We start from the raw sequence: 21,666 nt of genomic DNA, 5'->3' as shown, positions 1-21,666 counted from the left end.
AACCACCCCGGCGCTGGCCACTTCCCTCCACCGCCGTCTCCTCCACTTCCAGTCCCGGAATGGCAGGTCGACACCGACCCCGCGGCCCGGGAAGAGCGGCGGCGGCGAGGGATGCAGAACTGGCGTGCACACCGTCAGCAACAGCGGGAGGCACTCGAGCAGCAGGCCCGCCAGCAGCGTGAGGCGGCGCATGCGGCGGATCTAGCGGCGTTCTGCGCCCATGGCCCCGCTGCTGACGAGGCCGCGGCGGCAGCAACGTGGCACGAGCAGCATTGCGACACCGTTGCGGCGTTCGACGCCTCGACGGGAGATGAGGCGCGAGGGCGCCGGACGGAGGAGATGGAGCAGCGGTGGGCTGATGAGCGCCGGCGCCAGCGCGATGAGCGGGAGGCGCTGTACCGTGAACGACGGGAGGCGATCGAGCGCTGGCGGTGGGACTTGATCGAGCGCTAGCGGCAGCTGGCGGCGAAGGAGCGTCAGCAGCGGGAGGCGGCGCTGGCGGCGATCTGGGGGCACCAACAGATGTGGAGGAGGAGGCGCCAATGGAGGAGGAGGAGGAGGCCGATGCGGAGGAGACCGAGGTGGAGGACGACGAAGACGAGTACGAGTGGTCCGACGACGACGGGCCGCACCCGGACGAGATGGCCGATCAGCAACGTGCGCTCGTCGAGTCCTTCGAGTCGGAGAAGAAGCTCCAGGACGATGCCCGTGCCCGCGAAGAGGCGCAGATTCGTCGCGCCGTCGAGCTCTCCCTCCAGGCGGCGCAGCAGGGGAGGGCGGAGGAGGACGCGCGGCTGGAGCGGCGGCGTCTGGCCACCGCCCAACGCAAGGAGAGGAGGCGCGCGCAGGAGGAGCTGCGGCGTAGGGGAGGCGACGATGGAGCGGGGCCGTCGAACGCACCACCGGGCGGTCAGTAGTCTAGGTTTAGATGAAATCTAGCCGTTTTCATTCAAACTTTGTAATATATAATCAAATCTGAATGAAAACCTTTATTTTCGTGCACCAATTTTTATTTGAAGGCGACTCTTGGGGAACGCGGCTGGGGAGCGACGTCCCCCAAACGCGGTACGAATAAAACACGTCCCCTAAACGCTTAATCCGGACGATTTGGAAAAATGCTCTAAGAGCATCTCCACTCGTCTCCCCGACGAGGCCCCCGAACGACGTTTTTTCCATCCGGACGGCGTAATTCGGCCCAGTCGCGCCCCCGGTTCCTCGTTTTCGTCCGGATTTGGGCCTAAATTCATCCGGCGATCCCACGCCATCCCCGGCCCCCGGGGAGCTTTCGGGGACTCCGGACGAAACAAAAGCGCGCGAAATGGCGAGGAAACTTCTCGCGCGTCTGGTGGCCCCAACTTGTCGGCGATAATGGCCTGGGTTTGTACGGCAATACCCTCATCTTCCCGATCTACGGCAATACCCTCGTCGAACGAAAGCTTTGAACTCTCAAGTGGTGCAACATAGACAGATTATATATATTTCGAATATAATTCGAATAAACATAAAAATTACATATAAAAACTTTAAAACAAACTTAAACTACTTCTTCTTCCTGCATGGCCCCGCCTCATCGTCGTGGCGGCGACGCTTCCGGCTCGTCACCTCCTCGTCGGAGGAAGTTGAGTCCTCCTCCTCGTCAGCGTCCTCAGCCTCTTCGTCCTCCTCCTCCTGCTGCTCCTCCTCCTCTTCCTCGGCCTCTTCCTCGGCCTGCTCCTCGGCCTCTTCGTCCTCCTCCTCGTCGTCATCCCATTCGTCCTCGCTGGCCGGCGGGGGGGAATCGTCGCCGCCGGACGATGCAGCTTTATCCCACCAATGGCGCCATCCGGGCGGCTTCCCTCGCCGTCGGTGTCCGATGGCCAAGAGAGATCGCTCATGCTTGACGGAGGATGGTGAGGAGAGAACAGATGAATGGCGTCGGCCGTCGGAAACCGTATATGTAGGTCTCTCGACGAAGAGAGCGGCGGTTGCTCTTCCGCGGAGTTCGTGCTCTATTACGGCGGTTCTCGACGAGTTGTTTGGGCTCTCCAGACCACTTCGCGACGGTTCAATGCGTCGAGGGCACTCCGACGATTGCCCTTCCCGGTGACTGCACCGTTGCTATGCACGCGGTGGGTGCGCGTCAGAAGGCGACCATGGGCTCGCGCGCGGGCTGGGAAAATGGGCCTCCCCAGGTCACAAAATACATCCATCCGGCGCTAAATAAGGCCGGATTTCGGCCTGGGGAGGCCAACGGCTGGGGATGCTCTAACCTACTGTATATCGGAATCTGGCCCAACATCCGCCTCCACACTAGCTCCCCAAGTCCCCAGTCCACAGCACACTTCAATTCTAACTGGCCACTCATCAGAAACCCGCAAATCCCCAAACCCTCGCCGCCTCGGGCTCAGTCGCCGGCGCCGCCGTCGACCATGGCCGGGAAAACACCGTTCACCAACCTCGACCCAGCGACGGCGGCCGATGCAATTCGTCAGGGCTCTGACCCTCACGAGCTGGACCAAGCCACGGAGCGCGTGCTGCTGTACACCTACGCCAACCTCCCCGACTTCCCCTGCTACGGCTGCCATCTCCGCCCTTCCCTCGCCGTCGCCGACCCCGGCGGTGTCGACCGCATCAGCCACCTCCCCCGCGGTCTCCTGCACGACATCGTCTCCCGCCTCCCCCTCAAGGACGCCGCCCGCACCGCCGTCCTCTCCTCCCGCTGGCGCAGGATCTGGCTCGCCACGCCCCTCCTCCTCAACGACGCCCACTTCCTCCCCAAAGGCCACTGCTGGCCCGTGACGCCGGCCAACTCTCCTGCCACCGATTAGGCGACCTCCTCGGCCAGAGGAACGAGCTGCTCGCTATGCGAGCAGCACGCCACCTCATCCAGATGCCCTCGCCCTAGCGGCGCGCCCGGGAGGCTGCTGAGTCGGTGGAGCGCGGCCGGCAAGAGCGCATGCGCCGGCGGAACGGGAACCACGAGGCCCAGGCCGCCGGCCGCGTCCGCCTGGAGGCGCGCACCGCTGTGGAACGCGCCGCCCTGCAGGAGCTGGAGCTATGCGGGAAGCGGATGGTGCCGCCGCAGGAGGCGGAGCGCGAGCGGGTGCGCGGACGGAAAGGAGGAGGATGAAGGCCTCCGCCGCGCCACCCAGCTCGTAACCTGGAGTGGAATCCTCACGCGTACAGGCCGTCCGCGTCGAGTGAAATCCACGGCCCCGACGGCGAGCCGGCGAAGAGTCGCCGACGAGGCCGCCGGCCCTGTACGTATTAGGATAGGATAGAAGTAGTAGACTAAAAACAATTGTAATGGGTACTTTTTAATAAAAAATATTAGTTATGTCTATGACACGCGGCCAGGGGCGGACGAACGCGGCCAGCCATCGACGTCCGCGACCACGCAAACTGGTCCCAGATTTGGACCGGGTTTGGGTCGTTCCGGACGCCGCGGCCATCCGTTTTTGGGATGGGTCCGCGCGCTGAGCCGTAGTTTTGTCCGTTTCGACGCATCCAGACGCGCGGCCGTGAAATGGGTCGCTCGGTTGGAGTTGCCCTAAGCTACTGTATGTTGGAATCTGGCCCAACATCCGCCTCCACACTAGCTCCCCAAGTCCCCAGTCCACACCACACTTTAATTCTAACTGGCCACTCATCAGAAACCCCCAAATCCCCAAACCCTCGCCGCCTCGGGCTCATTCGCCGGCGCCGCCGTCGACAATGGCCGGGCAGACACCGTTCACCAACCTCGACCCAGCGACGGCGGCCGATGCAATGCGTCAGGGCTCTGATGTGGTCCAGCTGGACCAAGCCATGGAGCGCATGCTGCTGTGCACCTACGCCAACCTCCCCGACTTCCCCCGCTACGGCTGCCATCTCCGCCCTTCCATCGCCGTCGCCGACCCCGGCGGTGTCGACCGCATCAGCCCCCTCCCCCGCGCTCTCCTGCACGACATCGTCTCCCGGCTCCCCCTCAAGGACGCCGCCCGCACCGCCGTCCTCTCCTCCCGCTGGCGCAGGATCTGGCTCGCCGCGCCCCTCCTCCTCAACGACGCCCACTTCCTCCCCAAAGGCCACTGCTGGCCCGTGACGCCGGCCAACTCTCCTGCCATCACCGCCGCCGTCTCCCGCATCCTGGAGGCGCACCTGGGGCCCATCCACCGCGTCCGCCTCGTCTGCACCAACATGAACTCGTACCGTCCCCAGCTCGCGCGCTGGCTCCAGCTCCTCGCCGCCAAGGGCGTCCAAGAACTCGTCCTCGTCAACCGCCCCTGGCCGCGCGACCTGCCCCTCCCCGCCACCGTCTTCGCCATCACCACGCTCACCCGCCTCTACCTCGGCGTCTGGAAGCTGCCCGACACGGCCGTCCTCCGCGGCGCCTCCTTCCCCCGCCTACGCGAGCTCGGCCTCTGCTGCGTCGAAATGGAGCATGGCGACGTCGACTCCCTCGTCGCCAGGAGCCCTGTCCTGGAGATCCTCAACATCCTGGGATGCCTCAAGGGGTTGCGCCTCCGCCTCGTCAGCCAGAGCCTACGGTGCCTGCAAATCTCCGCATCAATTCTGGAGAACGTCGCCGTTGTAAAGGCCCCATGCCTCGAGCGGTTCATCCTGTATGCATCCTGCACCCCTCGTGGCTTGTGCACCAGAGTTAAGATTGGCGATGCACCCAAGCTGCACGCGTTTGGATACTTGCAGCCAGGCCAGGTCCTAGAGATCCGAGACACGGTCATCATGGTATATCTCTCCCTCCTCCGGGATTTCCATTTGTTCGTGTTGCAACTATATATATGTCCAACTGATGGAGCTCCATGACCATGACTCATTCTTGAATCTATCTGGCGAATTTCAGCCAGGGATAAAGATGAGGACAAGTGCCATGCTCACCAGCGTCAAGGTTCTGAGTTTGAACGTGTGTTTCGGAGTTCCCAATGACGTCAAGATGATGCCTACCTTCCTCAGATGCTTTCCTAACGCTGAGAGACTGCATATCATGGTAATTTGTTGTCAGCGATTCCTCTTCAGCTTGCATTTCTATGATTTTCTTGCATGCTATTGCTTGTACTGTTGTACTAGTGCTCTGCTTGTGGTTATTAGCTATGTGACCAGTTATGATGGGTGCATATGTGACCAGTTATAGGCTAAATGTTACGCCTTGCCACCTACTCTCAGCCATCAGGTCTTCTATACAACCTTGTACATAGACTAGAATACAAATTATAACTAGAAGGGTTTCTTGTGGCACAATAACCATTGTTCCACTATCTTGACTTGGTGCTTTGATTCTTTACTTATGTCCAGATTTTCTTGTTATAGTGTTTCCCACTGTGTTTATATGACCTACTAGTGTTTGGTGCTATGGTACTGTAACAGACATGCATTTCTTACTACTCCCTCAGTTCCATAATCCTTGTCATGGTTTTAGTTCAAATTTGAACTCCAATCACGACAAGAATCATGGAACAAAGGGTGTACAAACTTCTTAAAGTTACAGATGGTATGTAAAGTAGCGCATTTATGTGGAAAGTTCTTTAGCCCGTTCCGGTATTGGTATACCATTATATTTTTGTACTTTTGAGTTTTGTCACATCAGGAGCTTAGGAACTTATTCCCAACTAACTTATTATATAAAGAGGCTGTCATAGCTCACTTCTGGAAATTTATTGAAGAACATATCTGTAAAAAGAGGAGCCTTTAGCTTTATTTTTTTATGCAATTGTGCTCATGAGATCTTGTTTAGCGCATGCATTATTCTTGTTTTTCTCTGCGCTACTAGGCCATTTGGTAATTACTGCATTTTGCTACTTTCATCCATGGAAATATAGACTTGTAACTTTTCCTACGAATTGGATCCAGCATTTAGATATGGGCCAGTATAATGTGCAGTACTTAGTGTTGAGCAGTTAGCACTGCATAAAGTGTAGATTCTGAAGCTTAGCCACAAAAATGCTCCATGCTCACATGAAGGACTTTGATAATTGTAATTCCTTTCCTAACATTTTTTTCAAAACAGCTAATGGAAGGTATTGAACAATTTACCTCAGCTTACCCATGCTTTGCTCACATTCTTAGAAATTTCCTCTGCATGTTACTTGAAATTTTTGTTCTAATCCTGCTGAAGATTTTATCGCTTACAGTTTCCTGATTATTGTCAATGTGTCAATTCAGAAATCAATTTATCATCGAAGCTATCTATGATCTTTTTGTAGTTATCAGTTTATCATTGAAGCTATCTATGATCTTTTTGTAGTTATTAATATATCATTGAAGCTATTTATGATCTTTTTGTAGTTATCAATTTATCATTGAAGCTATTTATGATCTTTTTGTTTTCTCCTACGATGAAATGTGAGTCATGTGTTTAGTTACGCAGGCTAGGCTAAGTAATTCCCATGAATAAGAAAGCAAGGTGATGCCAATATGACTAGGCATACTTGGACAAATTATCATACAAGATTCTGCACCAATTATAGCTAAATAGCCAAGCATTCCAATTTATTCTTAGCCATCACGTTGTTTCTACGAGCAGAGACTAGAGAATGCAACTAAAATTATTGGGGTTTTGTGTTCATCTGTTTGTATTATGGCATTTGCTATGGAATTTTTGTTGTGCCATAGTTTATTGTTATGTTATTATCTTGATCTCTGCTATGTCCAGAATTCTTCTTCTCGTTTTTCACAATGTGCCCGCTTTGCTTTCTAATTTGTTTTACTTGAGGGGCTGCATACACACCAGCACAATTATTTTTCTGTTTTAGTAGGCTACCTGATGCTTTGTGCTAGTTCGATGCATCTTACTTCCTAGATTTTGAGAAGCTCAGAGTATTAATTTTTCATTTCTCCCGACGTACCAGGTCTGGCATTTAGGAATGCACAAGTATACTGTACTGCATTTGCTCCATGGGATAATTCAAGGCTTTCTTTAGTCACCATGTCATCCCATCTTGCTCATCAGATGCTTTCTGAACAGCTGACTAACTGAACCAATTCTTTTGCAGAGCAAAAAATGTGATCAGCCCACCACCGGTCACCTCACCCTCAAGTTCTGGCAGGAGTCTGGCCCCATAGAAAATGTCACCTCGCGCATCAACACGATTAGTATCCGTGAGTTCAGAGGGGAGCCAGGCGAGGTTGCCTTCCTCAAGTACATCTTCCAGAGCGCACGGGCGCTGAGCACCGCGGTGGTCGTGATGGCCAATCCAAGCTTCGCCCCATTTTCAACAAAGGAGGCCTACTCCAAAGTGCAGAAGTGCTATAAAGACATGGCGAGTGATTCCTGCAACCATCTCGTCCTTGAGAGCAACGCCGTTGCAGGAGTTGGGATTTGGAGGTTTAAAGACGGTGCCGATTTTTCTTTCCATGACCCCTTCTCGGTGGCGGAGGTCCGCCGTCCGCTGAACTAAGTGTTGGTGGAGAAGTGGGCAGTGTTTTTTTGTGTGGTGCAAACTGAAGAGTGAAGTATGATCCTTTGACTGTTGCTACTTCCTAGATGTGCCCTTAGGTTGGTCCGCCTCTGAGGCTTGTGGCTTGATGATGTCTGGCGGGAGCTAGAGATGGCTTAAGCAACTAATTAACTGGATTTTGCTCGCCCTGCAAACCTTTGTGGCCATCTTCTTTCTTAGCAAGGAAGTATGCTCCTCAAAACATTTCATTGTAGCAACGTATTTCATTCCTTGAAGTTGCTGGTTGTGCATCCCGTTGTATGTGAGAGAGCACTTCTGTCCAGCTGTTTTGTGATGATGTACGCTCACTATGAAATGGTGTGTTCATCTTCGTTGTATCTCGCCTGTCTTGTTATTTCTGTAGGTTTAAGTTTTAGGAATAAACCCAGTTGCACTGAGTTGCTGCACCGTGTTATGGACTTGTGATCAGGTGCATCAGAGCCTGGAATTGCGAGGAACAAAAGATAGCGAGATATAAAGACCTTCAACCCTAAGGAGCAATCCTGACAATTTGGCGCATTGACGGTATATTTAGTTTGCCTTTGCTTTTTCGTTTGCTGGACTCTGAATATCTAGCCTTTTGGGCTATTTGTAAAGACTCGGACTACAATGATTTTTTATGTACAACTATGATGGTAACGATATTTAGTTGACTCATGCGCACTAGAATAAGAACACTTGTTGACACCCTGTACATTCTAGAGTTCATTACCTAGTGAAAACTAAGTTAAGAAAATATCCTCCAATTAGTATATATGTATTAGACTTCTTGCATTAGAGTACTGTCGATCGAGATATTTATAGATACTATAAAATACGCATACAAACACGCTATGATACATGCAAGTGGTACAAATTGTTCTATAGTATGTTTAGCGTAATGATATGATCGTGCCGGTCTAAAATGAATTTGGTTTAGAAAAGATGTGCCAAATGGAAGTAAAGAAACAACACAAGCCATAACTAGTATAGTTCTTATTTAGCATCAGTGGATTCATGGCAATAGACGTTTGGTTTCTTGAATAATAAGTTTACATTCTAATTGTAATAAAGCAATTATGTGCTTGTTGTAATTAGATATAAACAATGTACCTACTACTAGTACAATTGTACAATAAAGGTTATGTGAACTACGAGATTGGTTAATTTAGTACTAATGAGATGTAAATAATTAAGAATGTTTAATATAAATAGGCCACAAGCATTTATTTTGACTTTCCTTGCCTTGCGCGCGCTAGATGCTAATGTGTATGGTGACAACGACTACTTTTGTTTAGTTTTCTTACTCTAGCTGGTCAACTATAACCGTCTCTCTAGTTTACATAGAACAACCACCGACTTAATGGTGCATGATACCAATGGATGAGCAAGTTATGAGTATAATATGTCATTTTTTATGTATAGTAACAAAAGTGAGTGGTACATTCTTGATCACCGTGGACGAAACAATTTGATGATCTAGTGATTTCCTCGACCTCGTAATTTATAGCTATTACCCTTATATTGCAAAACTTAGCTATCTTGCAACCAAATTGCATGAATATGTGATCTCGTAGTGCTAATTAGTCCAAATGCCAATATATTATGATTACTTGAGAGCTAGAGAGTAAGCTAGGTAGGGACGAGCTGATCACCATGCCACACCATGATCTCCGAGCAATCGTGATTAGGCATTCCCCTCGACTTATTGTACTCCTCAACAGCCAAACGTTGCACAAACTTCACTGAATCCTGAAAAAGGAACAAATGCATAACCATGTCAACCAGACCATGACTAAAGGTCAAGATGAATGTAACGAATTTTCTAGCATTGCAATAGTGTAAGTACCGAGGAGGAGGATATCCTATTTTCTACAAAAACATAGTGTGAGTCCCCAAGGGAAAATAAATAAATCTACCAGGTCGTCTCTGGTTGCTCACACCAATTTGGTGTATTTGGGCAATCAGACACGTCGGAGCCTGGTTGGCCATATGCAGGCTTGACTCGCGTTATCAAAATGTATTGGTTTCCCACACTGTATTGCCATGCAATAGACTAGATGGTTTCCAACAAAGGCTCGAGGCCAGATAGTTTCCAAAACCCGCTGGAATTTGTGTGGCGAGGAGGTGACAAGTGCAGTGCTTAGAGTGTGTTGTGTGTGTGTGTGTGTGGGGGGGGGGGGGGGATGGAAGGCATCTACCAGACTTCCTTGTGTTGATTCCCAAAGTGGCTATCCCATATGAACTGGGCCAATTCAGATTGATTAACCTTTGCAATGTAACATAAAATTGCATCGAAGGTGATGACGAACAGGCCGAAGGCCGGAGTGCCTCCAATCCCTCCATGATATTATCTCGGAGGACAGGTCGTGTTTGTCGCTGGTAGGTTGATCACGCACAACATTATTATGAGTGCCTCCCTTTTAAGAAGCAGAATAGTACAAAACAGGATCGATTTTGTACGCTAAAACTTGACATGAGAAAGGACTATGACAGACTTGAGTGGAGCTACCTTGAGGCTATAATGATAAAGTTAGGTTTTCACCGCGTGTGAGTGAAGATGGCGATGCGTTTGGTGAAAGAAGTGTCCTTCGAGGTTCTTTTTAGTGGAGAGAATTTGAGACAGTTTATACCTTCTCATGGGGTGCGACAGGGAGGCCCAATCAACTGCATCTTTTCTTTTAGAAGCAGAGGGCCTCTCATGCCTTTTAAAACATCACAATTTATCATCGGAGCTCCATGGCCTAAAGGTGGCACCATTGCACCTCTTGTTTGTAAATGATAGCATGTTGCTATTCAAGGCGGACACGGAGTGTGCAATAAAGGTCCCGGCGGTGAGCCACCTCTTGTTCACAAATGACGGCATGTTGCTATTCTAGGCGGACACAGAGTGTGCAAAAAAGGTCCTTGTGGCAGTCACCTCTTGTTTAGAAATGACAGCCTGTTGATATTCAAGGCGGTCACATAATGTGCAAAAAATGTTCCGTCGATGAGTCACCTCTTGTTTGCAGATGACAACCTCGGGCTATTCAAGGTGGACACAGAGTGTGCAAAAATGCCCATATCATGTTGGACAAGTATTGCTTAATTAGCATCATGCCAAAGAAATAATCAAGACAAATCTTCTATAACCTCCGATCTAGTCGCACTAGGGGTGATCGGAACACAATCGAATAGTAGTGAAATCATATTCGTAACTGTAATTATTTCATATCTAAATCGTAGAGGATAGCGTGAAGACACGAATATGCAATCGAAGCCTATCAGTTACGAATATGTACCAAATACGTAATTGGAGCCTATCAGTTATGAATGTGGACTGAATACGGGGCGAATACGTTTGAGTTGAGGATAAATATTTTGTGGGATCTCCCATTGAAAAGAGGATTGACATGTAGCGCATAATATGGTTTGACTACTCAATCGACTCTATGTATTGTGATTTTCTAAGATACATAATATTTTGATAACTCATACTAGCTTCTATGACCACTGTTACAACTTAATATTGCCCTTGAACATCGTGAGAGGATCCTAGTAGTATGATTCACAAACATGGCAGCGCCTTGACAAGGTTTGAAGTATTTAACTCTGGATATGGATGCATATTAGTAAAATCACATCATTTATCAGTTTATCACTAGTCGCATCCGTGATCATGTGCAAGTGTGTAACTATCGGACCGTAATCCGTACCACTTTCACCTCTAATTCAGCACGCGTACGAGCATCTATATCCGCCGTTTTCATGTAAAGCTAATCACGTATCCAACTATCATCTCTAAGTCAGCATCCGTACGAGCATCTATATGCACCATTGACAACTGAGGAACCAGACAGGTCTCCCAGGTGGTACACCACTTTGCTAGTGTGTCGACGTGGGCCATGCGTTAATTACGGCCTTAATTAGTTTGATTTCTCGTCCCGGTCGTTTGTTCTGTGGCGCAGCGCGCAGCAACAAAATGAGAGCACGAGCGAGTATATCGTGGACGAAAAGCTGCACGTTTTCGCGGCTGCTTTGACCTGCCGCGACCGTCGTCAAGCGCGCGCGGAATTGCTGCTGACTAAAACATGGAAGCTGATTGATTAATTAAGTTACCTGCGAGGCGTCGGGCTCGTCGACGGGGAAGCGGTCCCACCTCTTGGGGTCCCAGAGCACGGCGCTGCCGAACGCGAAACCTCGCACGTCCACCGCAGGCGGCCTCGCCCTCACCGTCGCCGGCGCCGCGGCGTCGGCCCTGGAGAACCATCCGGTGACCATCCACGGCGCGGCGCCGCACACCGGCCCTTCCACCGTCGCCTTCTTCTCGCGCTCCGACACCATCGCCGCCGGCCACGCGCCGAGCGTCCTGCGCACACAGACACATGTACCCATCGATCGCACAGCGTCAGTACGTGTCACATAGTCACAGCCAGCGGCGCCGACGGCTAATGAATGAATGAATGAATGTGCGTGTTCAAAATAAAGCTAGTAGCGGCGCCAATGATTGGCCCGTCCATGTTTCCAGGACTGGGCATTCCTGCCGACACGAAGAGCAGTGAAGCACAGGCGAGCGTGGAACGCACATGGATCGCAGTCGCACGACAACATGGTACCCTAGTGCTGTGACATCCATCATGCCAAGTAGCTATTCCTACCCAGCTGCAGATTACTATCGTCGCATGCAATGGCCCACAGTCCAGTCTCTTGCATGCACATTAATCACTATACTTTTCATGAATCTACTGTTGTTGCGTCCTCAAACTCCACCGACACTGGCCAAACACTCAACACAAGTTCTAATTTCTAACCCCAACATCAGGCATGGCATCCTGCTGGCTGCTGCTACCAGTGCTATAGTACGATTGATCGAGAATAGCTTTAGCAATGGCTGTGCATGCACGATCCGATCGATCGAACGATCGAGCTGACTAACCAACCGGCCGAACGTGCAGGACGAACGAACGACGCACGCACGCACCTGATCTGCCGGAGCTGGTCGAAGAAGCGGAGGTCGTAGACGTCGCCGAGGCCGGCGAAGAGCACCACCCCCTCCAGCCGGTGCTCCTCCACGTGCCCCAGCGCCACGTTCCGCTGGTGGTGCCGCTCCTTCCCCGCCTCCACCTCGCCGGCCGTGAAGTTCTCGCCGTACGCCAGGTGCCGGTACGCCACCCCGGCGCCGCGCAGCAGGCGCGCAGTCTCACGCGCCTCCCGCGCTGGCTCCACCACCAGCCACAGCACCGGCGGGGGCACCAGCCGCAGCGCGTGCGCCGCGCGCGTTAGCCCGGCCGCGCGCCGCTCCGGGTCCGAACGCTCCGTCGCCGTCACCACCAGCAGCAGCTGCGGCTGCCGCAGTGGCGCCGGCGAGGGGATGGCGTCTTCCGGTCGGTTCTGCGGCTGCTGCTGCTGCTGCTGGAGCAGGAGCACCGTCTGGTTGATGGCGCCGTCCACGGCGTGGAGCGCGCGGAAGACGTGGGCGGTGGCGGCGGTTGAGGCCACGGTTGTCCAGCGGGAGACTTGGGCGAGGCCGGCGAGCAGGCCCACGAGGAAGCAGAGGGAGGAATGCAGCATGGCTCGACGAAGCAGCAGAGGCCGCCTCGGCCTCGCCCGCAGCTTGGCTTTCTTCGGCGACGCCATGAGCTAGCTGATGAGCAGCTAGTGTTAGTGTGTTGGGTGAGTGATCGGTGGAGTGAGTGTGAGACAGTGGGACTGCGATCGGGTTCGGGTCTCGCTCGATTTCTGGGTGGGAAATGATTCTATACGACTTCGGTCAACCTGGGCCGGACTGGGATCGTGGATGTATCGGCTACGGCTGACATGTACATGTGTGCATGTGGCCGGCCGGGTTCAGACTTCAGAGAATGGCACTTGCATATTTTCCCCCCTTTTTGGTCAACTTCCACTGGCATCGTGGCACGTAGGAAATGTGTGTATGCATGCATAGCAGAAAACGGGTCGATTAATCTGTCAGTTGGGATGAATACATGCTTAACCTCTTTTTTCTGAATCGGGAGGAAAAGGCTTGCCCCATTCATTGATTAAGAAATGGGTTTAGGTAAACATTACATGCGAGCTAAAGCTGGGAATAAAAGGATTACTCTCAAGGTATTATGGAACTCAAATGTTCCCCACACCCTCCTCCGCGCCCATTTCGAAAAAAAAACCCTCCTCCGCGCGCTCCACATCGTAGCATCCATTTTTTTTTTACTACAAGAATGATGTTGCGAAAGACCCTCATGTTTCGCTCATTCCAAATCTCCTAACAAGTGACTACGATGAGAGAGGCCAAATGTTTTCTCCTACTTCCTTGACTGTTGGCAAAAGACTCCCACCTTTTTCTTTACCGAGTGAAAAAGTGACCAGAGCTTTGCAACCATTGTGGATAGTTCCAAGCCAAGATATATATAAGCATATTCCATAAGGGTCGTAAGAGAGTAGCGGCTTTTGAAAAGAAGATGATCGGCATACTCAGGCTCTCGCTTCCATAGTCGGCAAAGGCCACAATTTGGCCATCCACATCTTTGAAGCTGTTATGAAATCCAAACCCTGTTTCGAAGAATGAGCCAAGTAAAAAGCTTGTGTTTTGGGGTAGCTTAGTTATTCCAAACCAACGAGAACATAGATGAGAAAGTCACCCGGTCCCCTCAAATTGGACCTTGTAGGCCGAGGCGTGAAATATGATCCCAAGGCGATGAATTTACAAACCATGTCATCTGGCGTGCCCTCACTAAGATTTGGGGATTTGGTTACGAGATGAAATACCGCGTTTACCGTCCGGTAACCGAAATTCTCAGCCCCCTTCGGTAAATAAACTTATCGGTTAAAAAATCTCATTCCATTTGAATTTGGTTTGAATTTATACTGATTGGTTTATCCAACCTAAATCGTATGTGTTCCCTCTCCACTATAACCGCATGCTCCAATTCATTTGTCCGAATCTTTCACTTCCTTCTCTTCCAAACCTTATTTTCAAAATATTTAGATATTTTTCAGTTTGAAATTTAAATTTCGTTTGAAAATCTCGTATGGTATTTGACTGGTTATCTCCGGTAACCGTGGTTACCGGAAATCCCAATTCCCTCTGAGATTTTTTTCAAACCAGTACCCAAAACCTAAAGATTAACATCTCTAACCCTGATCCAAAGATCCACAAACTCGATGCCGCATTCGCGTTGATGAAGATATGGCAAAATCGCCGGTAATCCCATGTCGGGGCAATGTGCTTCGGCTTGGAGTTAACCTCCAATCCAACCGTAAATACAGTAATAGTGATGCAGAGTACCAGCCAGTCTAGTCACTATCTATCTCCCGCCGTGCACTCAAGGGCATGTGACATTGCGATGCTCTCCTCCGTCGCTGATTTAATTTTGTCCGTCGACCTCCTTGTCACTTGTCATGCCGTTAGCTATCAGACAGCAGCACTGATCGAGTACGTAGTGGCTCTATGCTTGCAATCAATGCGTGCTTTCGATCCTGTTGGCCGGAAGCCGTCCACCTGATTGGCATTATGAAGTTTTTTCTTGTTACTGCAAAGGAAGCTTTTCAGCACATTATTGCTAGACACGTCATGCGTCGCTTCATCCGTAAGCAACAAATGAACCAGCAGGATTCACGGCCGGGAACTAGATTGGACGTGCCATATTTGGACGACGGGCAGCATCTAGATGTGCTTTTTTGTATATAGATATATTCCTTTGTTAGTTTAAACATCGCTTGGGGATGTAGCTCAGATGGTAGAGCGCTCGCTTAGCATGCGAGAGGTACGGGGATCGATACCCCGCATCTCCATATTTTTTGTTTGTTTTGTCTGCTTGCCCTGCAGACACATACAGCACACATGAAGTTTCAGAGCAAATTATGATGAAACTGCAACAGATGTTTACGGAGATCATAAGTTGTTCCAGATCCTAATCAAGCAGCTATAATTTCGTTCTTTCTTTTGCTGTTGTAATTTGTCCCAATAAAATGCAAGATGTTATCGCAAAATCCATATCCCACATCAGATGCTTGCTAGGATCAGTTCTTGACAAGATGTACGGTGGGGACTGGACTGGATACTCTGCTGAAACTGAATCATCGACAGACAACACTACAGTTCCTGATCTGCCTTGTTAGTACTTTACATTATGTTAGCTCATGCTGCGGCAAACATTACGAATGCACGCTCCACTGCTTAATTCGCACTTATATTATCCTTACGCATATATGGATAATTCACTTGCATACATAGCTCATTCACATGGAACTTGCGTTTCTTCATCCATGTACATAATGGGTTTGACAGGGTTCGAATGTCCGATTTTACAGTGAAGAAAAAAACTCTGAAGACGGGCCGATATCTTTATTGGGTTAAACATAATTAAAGCTGCAAAATAAAATCCTTCATTATGAATTTTCACCTTTTTGAAGTATATTGTGATGTACAATATAACAAATGTTCTTACCGTTTTGAACTACTACTTTAGGAGATCAGAATTTTGTTCACCTGTTCAGTCTTTCAATGAGCATCGAATTTATCTCCAATTCTCAGAAATTTCTCTATTGTTGTAGTCGAACATATTGAGACGATGGAGGTGGGATGTCATCTTTGGTGACCAAATCGTTTGTTGTTCTGACATCCCTAATGCGGATCAGTCCCTATACAAACACCTCTCGTCCATCAATAATAAATCTCTACATATGCGAAGGATGGGATCCAAGCTCAGTCTCTAGGATTTATGAGTTTGGAAAATATACAACCTTTAGAATAAGAGCACTTAAGGAGTTTGGCTGTACAAAATCCTCCAAAACTACCGAGCCAATAAGCACAAATTAAAGATCTCAATGTCCATAAACCCAAGGCCACCTAGATACTTCGACCTTGTCATAACCTCCCATGATACCCAGCTAGGTTTTCTCTTCACATGTTTGCTGCCCCACCAAAATTGGCGCATTAAGCCATTTATATGTTTACATAGACCTCGCGGCAATCTGAAACATGTCATCGACTAGACTAGTATTTCTCGGGCTATAGCTTTAATTAGTACCTCTTTACCACCTGCTGAAGTTTTTTCATCCACCCCTTTACTTTGCTCCACACTTCATATCTCACAATATCTGAAAGTCACGTACCTTGAGTTTCCTACATCGGTAGGCATACACCAAGGTATCGGTTATTCAAAGCATCATGTTCACTTCAAGTGCATTCTCGACTACATCATGAAGGGTTTGCTGGCAACCTGTAGTGAAGAAGGTCGATGATTTATCCTTGTTTATCCTCTAGCCATAAGCTAAATGGTAGGTCTCCAACGGTTTAGACAACTCTTCCACTCACTCTCTACTACCCTTTAAAAACAGTAGGTCATCATCCATGAATAACAAGTGCTTTACCGACGGAGCCGATGGTGCCATTTTGATTCCACCAAGAAGCGATGATTGATCATTAACTTTTTCAAGTTGGACAGAAATATAAGTCCACACAATGGAAGCATGAAAGCCTCGGATGTCACTAGTAGAAAATGGGGCAACCATCTAAGCCTTTAGTACCGGTTCCCTTACGAACCGGTACTAAAGGGGTCATTTGTACCGGTTTGGAGGCTCGGGCGGGCGAGGAGCTTTGGTACCGGTTTGGGAGGGGCTTTAACCGGTACGAATGGTCTTCGGCCAAAATACAGACGCACGGTGGGGCCAGGGCTGGACCTTTGGTACCGTTTCATCTAAAGAACCGGTACTAAAGGGTGCATCTATATGATCCCTGCCCCCCCCCCCAACCCGATCCTTCTCATTTTTTCCTCTCTCTCACATTTCTAAAAATTTTGCACCTCTCACACTCCAACAAATTTTCATTTTTCTCCACCATTTTAACAAGATTAACAACCTACATCTATCCAAGGGTTAGCAATATCATCCTTTCTTCCGGCGTTCCTAATTTAGCTCATTTCTTTGGTAGTTTTAACTCGTACTATTTTTCTAGTGCTAGCAAGGTGTTCGATGAAATGCCTAAGTTAGGGATTTTTTAATGCAATTTAAGCTCAAATTAAAGTAGGTTTTGTAGGTTTTAGTATTATCCCCGTCCTCACCGCCGTCGATCACCAGCGTCGTCCCATAGCCGGCACCGTACCACCTCGGTGAGCCTCTTCTTTTTAATACAAAAACTTAGTTTTATGTGATGAACTTGAATATTAATTAAGTTGATCACTCATATATCCATGATGTTGTGTAATTAATGATTTTTGATATACGTATATAATGCAGATGAGTCGACAATGGATGTACGGTGACTGGTGCCATCCCGAGTTCATTAATGGCATGCATTATTTTCTCAACGTGGCTGAGGCAAACATGCGGTCGAATGGTTTCATCTATTGTCCATGTAGTTCCTATAAGAATATGAAGGATTACTCTACCTCAAAGACCCTCCACGTCCACATGCTGAAGAATGGTTTCATGCCCAACTATAATTGTTGGACCAAGCATGGAGAAAGATGGGTTATACTGGAAGACAACGAAGAAGAAGAGGATAGTGACAACTCTATGTTCACTGAAGACGGTGATAGTAGAATGGGGGAAGACGAAGCTGAAGAAGAACCCATTTTTGATGAGCCGATATTTGATGACCCCGATGACGATTTGGGTCGGGCCATTCTTGATGCGAAGATAAACCGCGGAAGTGAAAATGAGAGGTTGAAGTTGGAGAAAATGTTATAGGATCACAACAAACTATTGTATCCAAATTGCAAAGATGGCCACAAAAGCTGGGTACCACGCTGGAATTGCTGCAATGGAAGACAGAGAATATTACTTCTAACAAGGGATTTGAAAAGTTGCTGAAAATAATAAAGAAGATGCTTCCAGGGAAGAACGTATTGCCCTCTAGTATGTACGAAGCAAAGAAGGTTGTCTGCCCTCTAGGATTAGAGGTGCAGAAGATACATGCATGCATCAATGACTGCATCCTCTACCGCAAGGAGTACGAGATTTCGAATGCATGCCCGGTATGTAGTGCATTGAGGTATAAGATCAGCCGAGATGACCCTGGCGATGTTGAGGGCGAGTCCAACCCCAGGAAGAGGGTTCCTTCGAAGGTGATGTGGTATGCTCCTATAATACCACGGTTGAAACGTTTGTTCCAAAACAAAGAGCATGCCAAGTTGTTGCGATGGCACAAAGAGGATCGTAAGAAAGATGTGATGCTGAGACACCCCGCTGATGGGTCTGATACGTCTCCAATGTATCTATAATTTCTGATGTTCCATGCTTGTTTTATGACAATACCTACATGTTTTGTTCACACTTTATAACGTTTTGATGCATTTTCCGGAACTAACCTATTGACGAGATGCCGAAGTGCCAGTTCCTGTTTTCTGCTGTTTTTGGTTTCAGAAATCCTAGTAAGGAAATATTCTCGGAATTGGACGAAATCAACGCCCAGAACCTTATTTTTCCCGGAAGCTTCCAGAGAGCCAGAGTGGGACCAGAGGGGAGCCCTGGGGGGCCCCACACGTGGTGGCGGCGCGGCCAAGGGGGGCCCCCCTGGTGTGTGGAGCCCCCGTGGCCCTTCCGACTCCGACTCTTCGCCTATATAAGCCTCCCTGACCTAAATCTTCGAGACGAATAAGTCACGGTACGAGAAACCTTCCAGAGCCGCCGCCATCGCGAAGCCAAGATTCGGGGGACAGAAGTCTCTGTTCCGGCACGCCGCCGGGACGGGGAATTGCCCCCGGAAGGCATCTCCATCGACACCACCGCCATCTTCATCACCGCTGCTGTCTCCTATGATGAGGAGGGAGTAGTTCTCCCTCGAGGCTAAGGGCTGTACCGGTAGCTATGTGGTTAATCTCTCTCCCATGTACTTCAATACAATGATCTCATGAGCTGCCTTACATGATTGAGATCCATATGATGAGCTTTGTAATCTAGATGCCGTTATGCTATTCAAGTGGATTTTACTTATGTGATCTCCGGAGACTCCTTGTCCCACGTGTGTAAAGGTGACAGTGTGTGCACCGTGTGGGTCTCTTAGTCTATATTTCACAGAATACTTGTTCACTGAGTTATGATTTGAGTTGGATGTCTCTATGAAATTGTGGTGTGTTAGTACCTCCTATGAATGCTCACAGTGACAGCGTGGGGTGTTTATTAGTACTTGGGAATACATCTTTAAGGTTTGCCTACATGATGAATTAGTGTTCGTTATCTTGCCAGAGAGTAATTCGGAATAGCATAGTGAAGTGTTTATTTATATTCAATTAAGATTGCAATGTTGAGAGTGTCCACTAGTGAAAGTATGATCCCTAGGCCTTGTTTCTAAGCATTGAAACACCGTTTATTTACTGTTCTGCTACATGTTTGCTTGCTGCCATCTTTTATTCAGATTGTTATTACCACTCATATTCATCCATATTACTTGTATTTCACTATCTCTTCGCCGAACTAGGGCACCTATACATCTGGCAAGTGTATTAGGTGTGTTGGGGACACAAGAGACTTCTTGTATCGTGATTGCAGGGTTGCTTGAGAGGGATATCTTTGACCTCTTCCTCCCTGAGTTCGATAAACCTTGGGTGATTCACTTAAGGGAAACTTGCTGCTGTTCTACAAACCTCTGCTCTTGGAGGCCCAGTACTGTCTACAGGAAAAGAAGCGTGAGTAGACATCAGGGTCACAGTGGAGAAAAATCGACAGAGAGTTCAAGTCATTTTCAGATGACGCAAGGAACTTAAGATTTGGTCTAAGTACAGATGGCTTAAATCCTTCCGGGGAGCAGACCTCCAGTCATAGCACCTCGCCAGTGATTCTATGTATCTATAACCTTTCTCCTTGGTTGTGCATGAAGTGGAAGTTCATTATGATGCCAGTGCTCATCCAGGGCCCGAGGCCAACGACATTGATGTGTACCTGAGGCCATTGGTTGAAGAACTTTTACAGTTCTGGCGTGAAGAATGTGTACATGTGTGGGATGAGCACGAACAAAAGGAATTTAACCTACGAGCGTTGTTGTTTGTAACCATCAATGATTGGTCTGCTCTTAGTAACATTTAAGGGCAGTCAAACAAGAGATACAATGTATGCACACACTGTTTCGGTGAGACTGACAGTATATATTTGGGAAACAAGAATGTGTACCTGGGGCATCGTCGATTTCTTCCAAAACAACATCACATAAGAAATAGAGGAAAGCATTTTGGAGGTGAGGCAGATAACCGAACGAAGCCTACCCGTCCTACTGGGGATGCTATATATAATATGGTCAAGAATTTAAAAGTGATCTTTGGAAAGGGTCCTGGCGGACAACCTGTTCCGCATAATGTTGACGGACATGTACCCATGTGAAAGAAGAAGTCTATATTTTGGGAGCTACCCTACTGGAAATTCCTAGAGGTTCACTCTGCAATCGACGTGATGCACGTGACGAAAAATCTTTGCGTGAACCTGCTAAACTTGTTGGGCGTGTATGGAAAGACAAAAGATACACCGGATGCTGATACGTCCAAAACGTATCTACTTTTCCGAACACTTTTGCTATTATTTTGCCTCTAATTTGTGTATTTTGGATACAACTAACACGGACTAACGCTGTTTTCAGCAGAATTGCTCTGGAGTCTTGTTTTTGTGCAGAAATTCAACTTTCGGGAAAATCCTCAGAATTTATACCAAAGGGCCTATTTTACCAGAAGACTTACGGAGCCAGAAGGGCAAGCCAGGTGGAGGCCCGAGGGCCCCGCACACTAGGCCGGCGCGGCCCAGGAGGGGGGCACGCCGCCCTACTGTGTGGCCCCCTCGGCTGGCCTCCGACGCCCTCCTCTGGACTACTTAAAGGTTTCGATCTAAAAACGCGAGACAGGAAGTCGAAGTCGCCAGAAACCCTCCAGAATGCCGCCACATCGCGAAACTCCGTCTCGGGGACCAGAAACTCCGTTCTGGCACTCCGCCGGGACAGGGAATTGGAGGAGATCATCGCCATCATCACCACCGACGCCTCTTCATCGACCAGCAATGCTTCCCCCATCCATGTGTGAGTAATTCCCACGCTGTAGACTGAAGGGGATGGTAGGGATTGGATGAGATTGGTCATGTAATAGCATAAGATTGTTAGGGCAAAGTGCCTAGTGTCCATAATTGGTACTTTGATGATATTGTTGCAACTTGTTATGCTTAATGCTTGTCACTAGGGCCCGAGTGCCATGATCTCAGATCTGAACATGATATTATTTCATCATGATATGCATTGTTTTATGATCTTACCTGCAAGTTGTATACACATGTCGCTGTCCGGAACCCGAGGCCCCGAAGTGACAGAAATCGGGACAACCGGAGG

General features: G+C 48.9%; 2 protein-coding genes and 1 non-coding gene across 3 annotated transcripts; 2 read left to right on the top strand and 1 right to left on the bottom strand.

Moving 5' to 3' along the window:
* Positions 1-2,408: 2,408 nt before the first annotated feature.
* LOC124678639 (F-box/FBD/LRR-repeat protein At1g13570-like) lies at positions 2,409-7,968 on the top strand. Its single transcript, XM_047214499.1, has 4 exons — positions 2,409-2,760; positions 4,046-4,707; positions 4,823-4,966; positions 6,969-7,968. The coding sequence occupies exons 1-4, from the start codon at positions 2,409-2,411 to the stop codon at positions 7,371-7,373; spliced, it is 1,563 nt and encodes a 520-aa protein (XP_047070455.1). The 3' UTR covers positions 7,374-7,968.
* Positions 7,969-8,837: 869 nt separating this feature from the next.
* Positions 8,838-13,007, bottom strand: LOC124679448 (probable glucuronosyltransferase Os03g0287800). The gene is made up of 3 exons (XM_047215203.1): positions 12,352-13,007; positions 11,490-11,739; positions 8,838-9,143 (listed from the first exon to the last, which is right to left on the bottom strand). Exons 1-3 carry the CDS (start codon positions 13,005-13,007, stop codon positions 9,024-9,026), a joined length of 1,026 nt encoding a protein of 341 aa, XP_047071159.1. The 3' UTR covers positions 8,838-9,023.
* Positions 13,008-15,085: 2,078 nt separating this feature from the next.
* TRNAA-AGC lies at positions 15,086-15,158 on the top strand. Its single transcript has one exon. It is a non-coding gene; the product is annotated as a tRNA-Ala (tRNA).
* The last annotated feature ends 6,508 nt before the right edge of the window (positions 15,159-21,666 follow it).

Source organism: Lolium rigidum, chromosome 7 (genome assembly GCF_022539505.1).
Source record: "Lolium rigidum isolate FL_2022 chromosome 7, APGP_CSIRO_Lrig_0.1, whole genome shotgun sequence".
NCBI classification, from domain to species: Eukaryota; Viridiplantae; Streptophyta; class Magnoliopsida; order Poales; family Poaceae; genus Lolium; species Lolium rigidum.
The sequence above is the reverse complement of the archived record's forward strand: the minus strand, read 5'-3'. Positions and strand labels throughout refer to the sequence as shown.